At 38.5% G+C, this 12291-nt stretch overlaps 1 protein-coding gene across 1 annotated transcript in view; it reads right to left on the minus strand.

The window, feature by feature from the left end:
• LOC140169178 (low-density lipoprotein receptor-related protein 5-like) overlaps positions 1–6879 on the minus strand; it is a 78459-nt gene extending 71580 nt beyond the window's left edge. Inside the window, exons 1-3 of the mRNA XM_072192435.1 lie at positions 6678–6879; positions 5949–6182; positions 4627–4789 (exon numbers count right to left, since the gene is read on the minus strand). Coding sequence (XP_072048536.1) covers positions 4627–4789; positions 5949–6182; positions 6678–6879 — 599 coding nt within the window. The remainder of the gene's footprint in view (positions 1–4626; positions 4790–5948; positions 6183–6677) is intronic.
• Between the last annotated feature and the right edge of the window lie 5412 nt (positions 6880–12291).

Here is a 12291-nt window from a genome sequence, read left to right on the forward strand (position 1 = left end):
GAAGAGAATTATTTTTAAAAAATTTCGGCAGTGTTTTCAGCACCCTACCTCCTCTGATTATTGCTCTCCAGGGACCAAGAAATTTCAGACCTGGATACTGCTCTCATATGGTTGAAATTGCACATGTCCAAATAAATTCGGAAATGGTGTCAAATCGTTCAAGACCATCATGAATGACCTCTGCTGATTTTCCCGTAAAAAGTTTGTAAGAAATGTGGAATCTGTGGCCAAAAAACAAAAATTTCACTTTGACCCCCATGAGGAATTCCACTGGGATTTTTTTACGGGAAAATCAGTGGAGGTGCGCAGGAACATGACTCAACATGTGAGTATACTTTTATTGAGACAAATGAAGTGATTTGCGAAAAACAGGAAAAACTTTCAATGTGATTGGTCAGAAGCCAATAGCAACTGCTTGGTTACCATGGCAACGGTTTTATTACCTTCATAACATGGCCAACATATCCCTACATAAGTACAAACTCACTTGAGATTGTATCGTGAAAGGTTTTGGAGATATTTGCAAAAATGTTGGAATTCATGATTTCCCTAAACCTTGCCTTTAACACCACCTTAACAATGACCTAAAAAGTAGGTGTTAATATGTTAAAAAGACATCAAGTCTGGACATTAATTTCTTCCTTGCTATAGTCAATCACTTTTCCTCACATTTCTAAGTTTATATTTACAGTATACAGGATCTGTGCAAGACCAATAAATCATTAAATGTTGTAGCATTAAATGTGTTAATTGAAAAACTAGAAAGGTGTTAATATGTTACAAAGACACAAAGTCTGGACTAGCATTAAATGTGTCAGTGCTAATGATATAAACAAAGTTTTGCTACATTCGTTCTGAATGTGCACTTGAGACACTGCTTGCTCATGGCTCGTGCACAGAAGTAGGGGCCTATAGACAGCACAAGCCCAAATTGGTGCTTTATCGTTACTGTGGTGTCAAATTACATTAAGGTTGCTGTTTCAAAGTAGGTATACTGACAAGTTAATTGGAGATGTAGTGGTTAGTGGTGTACCTCTCTTATTGATTGTAGATATTTGTTAGTGTATTTGGTGCTATTGACAGGTTTTTGGCTGGTTGCATTGGGCAGGCAATGTAGATTTGGTATAATTGGATTGTTTCATGTTTGCTGGTTTGTAGTTTATAGTTGAAGGTATTTTATAGGGTTGAGTTGTGTGGAGTTGGCTGCTTTGAATGTTAGGACTTTTGTTGTGTGAGTGCGTATTTTTGAAGTTGTGGAGTTAACTGTACCATCTATAACCAATATATAGTAACCAATATACAGTAACCTGTATACAACTGCGCCATACAAATAAATATATAATATATTGCACAATAATCTGGGAAAATGTAGTTTTGCCAGAGGTAAGGTTCAATAAAAATTGTAGCATATTTTTATGTCACATTATGTTAAAAATATGCATAAACTAGGTATGTGGGAAGTGAACCTGTGTGCTTTGTGTTCCGCTAAATATGGGTAGTTTTATTCTTGGGTTTGCTGTGAGCAGTTACATCAATTTTTTTAAATTGAAACATTGTAGAATTTGCTCTTTCCAATGATATTTTCATTTACAGTGTATTATAGATCTGTAGTTACAGCCCTTTATACATGAGTTTAGTTTTTTAATCACATTGTAAATGATTGGAATTAACTGATTGGAATTAAGGGTATTAATTTGCTCCACAGATAATTCCATTATCTGTGTTTGCTCAGTCATTTTATTGATACTGAGAAATTTACAACAACTTAAGGTGGTTTAAAATGCAAATTAAAGATCTATGGATCGTTTTCATCTTTGGCACAGAAGAAGAGAATTATTTTTAAAAAAATTCGGCAGTGTTTTCAGCACCCTACCTCCTCTGATTATTGCTCTCCAGGGACCAAGAAATTTCAGACCTGGATACTGCTCTCATATGGTTGAAATTGCACATGTCCAAATAAATTCGGAAATGGTGTCAAATCGTTCAAGACCATCATGAATGACCTCTGCTGATTTTCCCGTAAAAAGTTTGTAAGAAATGTGGAATCTGTGGCCAAAAAACAAAAATTTCACTTTGACCCCCATGAGGAATTCCACTGGGATTTTTTTACGGGAAAATCAGTGGAGGTGCGCAGGAACATGACTCAACATGTGAGTATACTTTTATTGAGACAAATGAAGTGATTTGCGAAAAAACAGGAAAAAACTTTCAATGTGATTGGTCAGAAGCCAATAGCAACTGCTTGGTTACCATGGCAACGGTTTTATTACCTTCATAACATGGCCAACATATCCCTACATAAGTACAAACTCACTTGAGATTGTATCGTGAAAGGTTTTGGAGATATTTGCAAAAATGTTGGAATTCATGATTTCCCTAAACCTTGCCTTTAACACCACCTTAACAATGACCTAAAAAGTAATATGTTAAAAAGACATCAAGTCTGGACATTAATTTCTTCCTTGCTATAGTCAATCACATTCCTCACATTTCTAAGTTTATATTTACAGTATACAGGATCTGTGCAAGACCAATAAATCATTAAATGTTGTAGCATTAAATGTGTTAATTGAAAAACTAGAAAGGTGTTAATATGTTACAAAGACACAAAGTCTGGACTAGCATTAAATGTGTCAGTGCTAATGATATAAACAAAGTTTTGCTACATTCGTTCTGAATGTGCACTTGAGACACTGCTTGCTCATGGCTCGTGCACAGAAGTAGGGGCCTATAGACAGCACAAGCCCAAATTGGTGCTTTATCGTTACTGTGGTGTCAAATTACATTAAGGTTGCTGTTTCACATAAACACATAACCCAAGCAGTGATGGTGACAGACAACAGCAGCAGCCCTTCCATCCTCGGTTCCAAGAGGAAGTTGATCCACCCATACTCCAGGAGGAAGTCAGAAATTCTATTAAAACCAGTCCCAAAAACAAGGCAGCTGGAATTGATGACATCACAACAGAAGCCATACTTGCTTGTGGAGATACAGGAGTCAAATGGTTGACAAGAGTGTTCAACAGGGCTTGGGAGGAGCGAGCTGCACCCGATGACTGGCAACGTGCAATATTGTCCCGATCTGGAAGAAAAAAGGGAGTAAAAGAGATTGTAGCAAATACAGAGGAATCTCTCTGCTCAGCCATACTGGGAAGATTTATGCAAAGATCTTAGAGAAACGAATAAGACCAGTTGTTGAACATCAGCTGAGTGAAGCACAGTTTGGGTTCAGGAAGAACAGAGGGTGCACTGATGCCATATTTGCTCTGAGACAGCTGTGTGAAAGGAGTATTGAGTACAACCAAGACCTGTACACTATATTCATAGACCAAGAGAAGGCGTTTGATCGAGTAAACAGAGATCTACTCTGGACTGTGCTAGAAGACTACGGTGTAAAAGGGCAACTGCTGGACAGTGTGAGAGCCATCTACATGGGCAGCCTCTGTACTGTCAGGACAAGGACCGGACTCACCAAGTGGTTTCCTGTGAAGTCAGGTGTCCGACAAGGATGTGTCCTCTCGCCTCTCCTGCTCCTCATTTTTATGGACAGGATCACCCAAGAAGCAAATCTAGATGAAGAAGCTCTCAATGAACTACTGTTTGCAGATGATCAATGTCTCATCCACCAAGACAGCCTTAGCTTACAAAACCACACCAACAGACTGCACGCAACCTGCCAAAAGTATGGCATGAGCATAAGCATCCCAAAGACAGAAACCATGCTGATCAGCCGATCCCAAAAGACCTTGGACATCAAGATTGACAACACAACCCTCCAGCAATCAAAGGAGTTTAAGTATCTGGGCAGCATCTTTACTGAAGACGGGAAGATAGACCGAGAAATTGAAACCAGATGCCAGAAAGCAAACAACATCACCTTCATGCTTGGGCCTATACTTTCCCACCCAGCTGTGCCAATGGATGCAAAAAGAACAATCATCAACGCAATCTATACCCCGACTCTCTGCTACCAGGCACAAACATGGGCTATGAACAAAAAGACTGAACAGAAGATCACCACCTGTGAAATGAAATGCCTACGAAAAGCTGTAAACAAGACACGACGGGACACAATTAGGAATGAAGTCATCAGAGACATGGTTGGCACCAAGCCTATGCTAGACCAGATTGAAAGCCATCGCATCAAATGGTTTGGTCATCTTATGCGCATGCCCACAAATCAACCAGCCCTGCGGTCCTACAACAGCAAACTGTCCGGTACCAAACCTGTCGGAAGGCCAAGAAGAAGATGGATTGAGGGGGGCAAGAAAATCCTGACAAGGCACAATACCAACCTGACAGATGCTACCCATGCAGCCCAAGACAGACGTCCCATCATTTCCCCGCGACTCTGAGAGGAATAAGCGGAGGACAAAAGTAAAGTAAAGTAAGTTTCACATAAAGGTTACTCTTGCTTTCTTGCCCTGCGGGGCCCTTATATTGGGGTCCCCCTGGGGTGTTTAGTCGTCGCTTGAGAGTCGACGGCCTCGGGCCAGTCGGCCTTGCATTACGGCCTTGATGTTTTTGTTGATACTGAAATTGTCTTATGCGATACGAATGAACGGATTTAGGTGAAAGAAGTATGGAACATCTTAACCTTTCTATTGTCTAATAACTGTCCCCTTACCCTGCTGTCGGATCTACCACGATAGCTCTAGGTTTTTCGATATCGGTGTTTATTATTGTTGTACGTCCTGTCCCATCCAGGTTGGCTTTCTCGATTATAGCAGGTCCTGAATCAACCCAGTACATGACGCGATGGACAGAATCTATCGCAAGTCCTTCTGGGGCTGGAAAAGAAAATTCCAACATATAACTTTTACTAACAATTATTTGCTCATTTGGAAGAGCTTTTTTCCTTAGCACTTGGGGTCAGAGGTCATCCGAGGGTCATTAAGGCCATAAATGCGATTTTCATTGAAAATGCTGTACTCTTTCCTCATATTACACATCACAGCTTCACTTGTACACACGCGTCGGCTATAGCAAGTGTCTAAATGTTTCACACATCAAAAGGGTCAGAGGTCATTTCCGGTATGTAACTTCCGCAAATTACATAGTATACAATGACACAGCAATATGCATCAGCTTTAGCTAGTATATAAGTTGTTCACAGAATCAGTACAGGGCCAAAAGGTTTAAATCAGTCCAGTGGGCCCTACATGACGCGATTGACAGAATCTATCGCAAGTCCATCCGGGACTGGAACCGAAAATTAGAGCAGAATGACATTTAAAAAGTAACTCAATAGTTCGTTTTGTTTGTTTGATGGAGTACGTGTGTGTAGAGGGAGATGGTGTGGGTGGGTATTGTGTGTGCGGATTAGTGAGTACACGGGGGTGTCCCGGGGAAGTGTTGTAGAACGTATAGACCAATCCGAGAAGCGTTTACTGTATTTGGCCCTCTATTGACGGCAACACAGATGTACCAGAGCGGGAGATTTAATTCGTAATTCAATACTCATGATTGTGTATTGAATATCACTGTTGTGTACAATTCCGGGTACAATTCTGTATAGCACACTAAATAATGGATGGAACCCCCGACCTCGGGACACCGCAGTTTTACATCGGGGACACCGCAGTAATGGCGAAGTCGGATAGGTGTATAGGCTTGTGGCAGAGCTTGTGGGCACTTTGTAAGCGATGGAATGAGTGGACAGCTGTTTATATAGGGAATGAGAAGGTCCGAAAATGGGACTCATTCAGTGACATTTGGTGAGAGATTATGAGAAATTTGTTTAGAATTGTTTAAAAACGTGTTAATTGGGTGACAACAATAAAAAAAATACTGAGTCATTGGGTGAGAGGGAGTTGACAAAATGTGAAGGATTACTGTGACCACACATCTCCCTCACCCCACCTCCGGTTAAATAGCTTTTAATCAAGTGATTTTATGTTTTTCACTCTAGTATAAATGCGATAATGTAGGCCTACGCGTCGTACATACTTGTCAAGAAGTAAAACAAGACCTCTTCATTGCTTCCATCCAAATTTGCTCTATTAATAGTATCCCTTGTTATATCTGTCCAATAAAGCTTTCCGTCAACCGGATCATAGTCCACCGCGGTTGGTCGGAATAAGTCTATGGTTGGAATTTCTGTCAGTTCTAGCTGAGCATCATGGACGACTGGTCCAGTCCAAATGGTATGGTTGGCCAGGTCAGCAACTATGATGAAATCATCTGCATGTAAAACAAAATGTGGGAAGTGAATAGAAAAACCAAAAACTGGCCGGTGTGAATTATTATGACCACCCAATTGCCCACCCACGTAAATCAAACCCGACCCATTGCCCAAACCTGCCCACCCAGTAAATTAGATTGCCCACACAGTAAATCAAACCTGCTGAAAGCCCTAAACCCGGCGGGTACTTGATTTGAATTCTGATCCAGTGGCGTACCAGGGATTTTCAAGAACGACATGGTCAACTGTCAAAATTCAAAAAGTATGTGATAGCTTATTTATTCCTTAACCACACCAAGTATTTAGTTATGTTTAGTTGTGGCGTTAAAATACCCAAACAAATAAGTTTCCGACGATACAGTTCTAAGTGACACCCTGAATGCCCTTCTAGTTCTTCGGGTGGACTGTAGGCTTTTAAGCGTGTTGATAGGGCGCATATGGGTGGCGCGGATGTTGTGTTTCTTGACAATTCTTTTGGAGCCTCTCCGCCAAGCCTTCTACATAGGGGATGACCACCATTCTTTTAGATGGGACGTCGTCTTTCTTTTTCTGTCTTGCTTTCAGTTGTTTGTCCTTCATTTGTTGTTTTACTCTTTCCAAAGGCCTTTTTGGATAGCCACATTCCGCGGTTAACGCTGTTCTGATCTTAATTTCCTCCTCCTTCTTGTCTTCTTCCTCTGTCACTATGTTGTCCATCCTATCCATCAAAATACGGATGACCCAAAGTTTTTGGTGTAAGGACTGCTGCGATTGGAAATTTAAATATTGGTCTGTAGGGCATATGTGGGTTTTTTATGGTACACCAACAGCTTCATGGACCCATCTTCTTTGCGGACGATCAATGTGTCCAGAAAAGGGATTTTACCCTGATCTTCCTCTTTGAAGGTAATCGTTATTATTGACAGAAACAATAGCGGAAAGGAAGTTCACATGAGCAAACAGAAAGTCATGAGCACCTCCAATAAATCAGCACCCAATTAAAGTTTATGCCACTGTTTAGGCCAGAAAAAATTGTTTCTTTGTCCTCTACAGCTTTGAAGGAGGAGGTGCGGGTGGGCGGATTTTTTTTTTCGGATTTGGCGCATTCCTGGACCTAGCTAGTGCTAAAAGCTACAATCATTCATGGTGACTTAAAAACAACAACATTATGTTTCTTTAATATACAAAGTTATAGTTTGTATGTCATATAGTCTTTTAATGATTTCAAAATGGATATAAATCCAATGTATCATTAATAATGATAGACTATGACACAAGTTATAACTTTGCATATTGAAGACACCAAATCTTTTTGGGGCTTTTTATTTTCAACCTTGAAAGATCCTAGCATTGAGCTCGTGCTAGGTCCAGAGATACGGTACTCCAAATCTAAAAAAAGCTTAATTTGTTATTTATTTTTAAAAAATTGAAAAAAACAAACAAATTTGGTCAGGCCTTAAACTGAGGAGCGGGCGGTGAAGGACAAACAAACATCAGTTGCTAAAGATTCACTAAAGTACATTTTGTGGAAGAAGCAACATTCAAGCCATTATGGAAAATGACCTTTGACACTTTAACAAAGGAGTACATGACTTGGGAAATAAGGACAATTTTAGAAACTTTAACCAAAATGTTACCAATGACCCCAATGACTTTTGACCTTAACTTCCTGACTACCTCTGAGAAACCTTTTTGTTTCCAAAGGATCACTCAATTGGCTCCTTTGCTATAATCGAATTTGGCTATGTAGAAAATATTATAGTAAATGAATCTAACTTACCACCAAATGCCTGTTTATATGCTAGCAGCGCAGATGACAAAATCACGAACCAAATATTGAAATGGAAAGGCATTGTGATGCCGTGCTAATTGAGAAATTTGCATGAAAGCTGTCGGTCAGCCTTTTTTACATTTCGGAATGAATATTATTAATGTTATTAGTAATTCCCAAAACGAAATCTGCTACGATTGGACTGTTCTATACTAATTGTCGGGTGTGTTTAATTATGAGCATATTAAACTCACTGATTGTCTCTGTATACAGAAATACAAAATGTGAACAACAAACATTACAAAGTATGCCCAGGCCTATAACATGCTTAGGGTTACATCCCTCAAATCGAGTGAATCATTCCAAACAAACAACGACCCGGATCCCTAAGCTTAAGTAAACAAAACTAGTATCTGTCATGATATTCTGATCAGTTTTAAACTTCGAATAATCGTCTGCCGATAATAATTGTTCTCAGTTTCAAAACAAATGTTAAGGGATCTAGAATGAGCGTTTATGGCGTTTCGGCAGTATTTTTTGTGGGACATGAGAGCACCTCAGACGTATCGAATTGCATTCTGAATACGAAGCATGTCTTTCTGATATCAAATAATTTTCATTTTTGAAATTCACGATATAATACAAATTTTATGACAAATTATTAAAATTTGATATTTTCAAATTTTGATACATAACAGTCCTCGAAATAAATTTTATAAATCTAATGATAAGCCGGCGATCAATTGAAAATTGTGAACATTATATTGAAGATATGGATTTTTTACCCAAAAAGACCTATTTTTTTTTGGTGTTTTGGGGAAAAATCCATATCTTCAATACGAAAGGTCAACATTTTCAATTGATCGTCGGCTTTTCATCATCCACCTACATACACTTCAAGTATAAATCATCAGATTTATAAAGTTTACTTCAAGTACTGTTAAATATCAAAATATCAATTTTAATGATTTACCATAAAATGTGTATTACATTGCGAATATCAAAAATCAGAATTATTTGATATCAGAAGGCCATTCTTTGTATTCAGAATGCAATTCGATATGTCTGATGTGCTCTTATGTCCCACAAAAAATACTGTCGAAACGCCATAAACGCTCATTCCAGATCCCTTAAACGTGTTTTCGGCTCATATCTATACGGATATTGATTAAACAAGACCCGGTAATTTCAACGGAATTTTAGCGGCCCGCTAAAGAGTTTTTTAATATTTAGAATTTGTAGTAGTATAGAAGTGAAGGATATTTACAGGTTTATCAATAGAGCCTATTCATATTAAATAATATTAATTGATAAAAGGCAAGACAACATTAACAGTGATGAAAAATATATGTTGAATTGTATCCTAAGCGTCGCTTTCAGTCATTGTATTATACAGGGTGAGTCAAAAAAAGTGCAATAGAGAAAAGAATCCATTTTTATTTAAGAACCGAGTTGAACCTTTTAAGTTTTAAAACATTTTATAATTAACATATCCATTAGTGGTCTTGTGTGAAAAATTCAAGGAATTTGCATTAACCGTTTTGTTTTTATGACACATTTTATAGCGATACCCGATTTTAATGTTCGTCCAAGAGACATCTAAAATTTGAATGTCAGCCCACTCTGTGTAAGATAGATTTGGAATCATTGCCATTTTCTTAACCTCATTGGCATTGAAATAAAATGGAACACCCAAAGTGTTATTGCCATTGGTCTTGTTTAAGGAAAAGAAACATTATTTTGTGTTATTTTCATTTTTCCTTTATTTTAAAGATGTTTATTCTCTATCAAAACCATATCAATTTGTAGGCGGGTTTTTCAAATGTCGAAATGAAATGCGCTGAAATTGAAGTGTAGTGAATTACAAAATATCCAGTAAGTTGGACATATTGGGATTTAAAAAAAACCGGAGTTGGAGTCAAGTGAGGTATAAAGGACTTAGAGTAATGTTAGAAAGTTTGTTTGAACAGAAAAAAGAACTAAAAATAACGCAAAAATCAACCTTTTTAAGTTAATGTCAGTTTCAGAGCTGGTGCATTTATCGTGCATCGTGTGCTTCCATTCAAAATACATGGTACTTCGTGGACAAATAATGAAATTGGGTATCACAGCAAAAGGACTCATAAAAATTAAACGGTAGAAGCGAGTCACTTCATTTTTTCACCGAAGGTGACTATTGGGTGTGGCATTTATAGAAACTCTCAATAATGGGAAAGTTCAACTTGGTTCTTACATAAATATCGATTCTTTGCTCTATTGCACTTTTTTTGACTCACCCTGTACATTGATAATTCTTAATTTTAATGAAGAGTTTCTGATTTTCCAACATATAGCGCCTTTAAGAGGTGAAATGATTTTATTTTATTTATACGATACCGGACCTGATTCAAAATACTAGCTTTCCCCCAAGACAAGACAGATATAGCAGATTAGAATCCTTACATGCATGACCCAATAAAGAGGTGTTTTCGTTTTCGGTTTTGTAAGTTATGTAAATTTCTGACATGAAACTTGAGGTAAGAAGGTCAGTGCTCTATTTGGATAAAAAGAAAAGTCTAAATTTTAAGGTCCTAAAATTCGTGGCGGTTTAATTGACTTGCGAAGCTGTGTCAGCTGTAGGCCTACATCCGCCTAGACGGGAGTGACTCGTAAAAATAGTGCAGCATCGAAACAATCGGTCGTCAAGTTCAAGTATTGAATATCATTATTGGTTTTGGTCACGTGGTTTCCTATTATCATGCCTAAGCTCTTGACTGACGTCATTATCGATATCTTTCTTTCTACCATTTGTTTTAACTTAAAACTTGTAGCAAGCAGTATCGGTATTCATTTCAGTGTGTTACATAATCGTGTGCATTACATTGTTTTACCAACAATTCAGCTCATATGTCCGCACTGTATAGTCGTGCGGAAGACTCTTTTCAAGCTCATTCATCTGTAAAGAAATGTCCTTGAGCACGAGAAATAGGGAAATAACAAAAAGCAAGCCTCCGAATCTCTGTGAAAGTTATGGAGTGTAAACTCTCTTATTTGCATAACAAGGAACCACTTTCATAAGAGCCAACGCCCTTTATATCAGTTTAGTTGATCGCCGGTTTGTCATGTGCACGCATAATCGCTTGGTTTGAAGTTACCTGATCTAAGTATACAAAAAATGTTTAAATTTCGCAGTGCAATATTCACGAGCAGAGAAATCGAGCACGTCAATCTACATTTGAAAGCGTGGTTTAGAACATCCAATATTAAAGCATAGGCTTATTTCCCTGTGAAATAGACCATCGAAATATTCCACCGAGATTACAAAAGATTCGAACACTGGAGTGGTATATACCAATCTATTCATGTAATAATCGCATGCAGGAGGATTGATAGAAAGCTATAGACGAATCCAAATTCACGCATTCCTATACCTTAATGGCTGCCAAAGTTGGGTCCCCGTCGGCTCAATCTCACATAAAATGTGAAATAATGCGGCCTTGGAGGGTATTTTAAACTGCATTCTATCACTCATGTTACACGTAGACAAAAGAATGATGACAGTTTACAACACAAAAGAATCTAACCTCGATTTTTAAGCGGCTTTTTGGTGTTGCGGGGACCCAAAGATGGCCGACCAAATCCTGACCATGACTTGGCTCGTTGGATTCCTCTATATAACTTCCAATATAGGCTAGTTGAATTTTATTCAAGTTATTTATTACTCGAAGGAAATGAGAAGAGAGAGAAGAAAGAGTGGGACAGAGAGTGGGGGAGGGAGAAAGAGAAACAGAGGGGAGAGAGCATTGGAAGTGGGATGGGAAGGCGGGGAGAGGAGAGCTCGAGAGTGAAGCCCGGAGTGGAGTGGAATAGTGTATAGGGGAGAGGAGATATGATTAGACCGCCCTGCACTACAAGCAGATTGCACTAATCAGCTGTGCATGTCAGCAAACATAGATTGAATACAATACCTCTCTTTTAAAAAATACTTATCTTACAGGTGCGACACCATAGTCGGATTTTTCAATTTTTACCAATCTAAGTATAATACAATACTTTGTCCAACAATTTTCTCAGTAACAAGGCCCAAAAGTTTCCACAACTCAAGGGTTTATGCCAGCCTTTATTGTATTATCTTGAAGACAACATATTCTTCTAACCTTTGGTTTCAATCATTACAGCTTTATAGTAAGATATTAAACATTTGTAGGATTTTATCAATCTGTTAAATTGCTCCCTTTCGATCAATAATAAGAAAATTGAAAACGAACCACAACTCAAGGGTTTATGCCAGCCTTTATTCAGGGCGGATTTAGGGGGGGGCGCAGCCGGCGCGCGCCGCCTCTCTTTTTTGACTAGCAAAGGCGCGGTAACTTAAAAAT

Source organism: Amphiura filiformis, chromosome 14, assembly GCF_039555335.1.
Source record: "Amphiura filiformis chromosome 14, Afil_fr2py, whole genome shotgun sequence".
NCBI lineage: Eukaryota > Metazoa > Echinodermata > Ophiuroidea > Amphilepidida > Amphiuridae > Amphiura > Amphiura filiformis.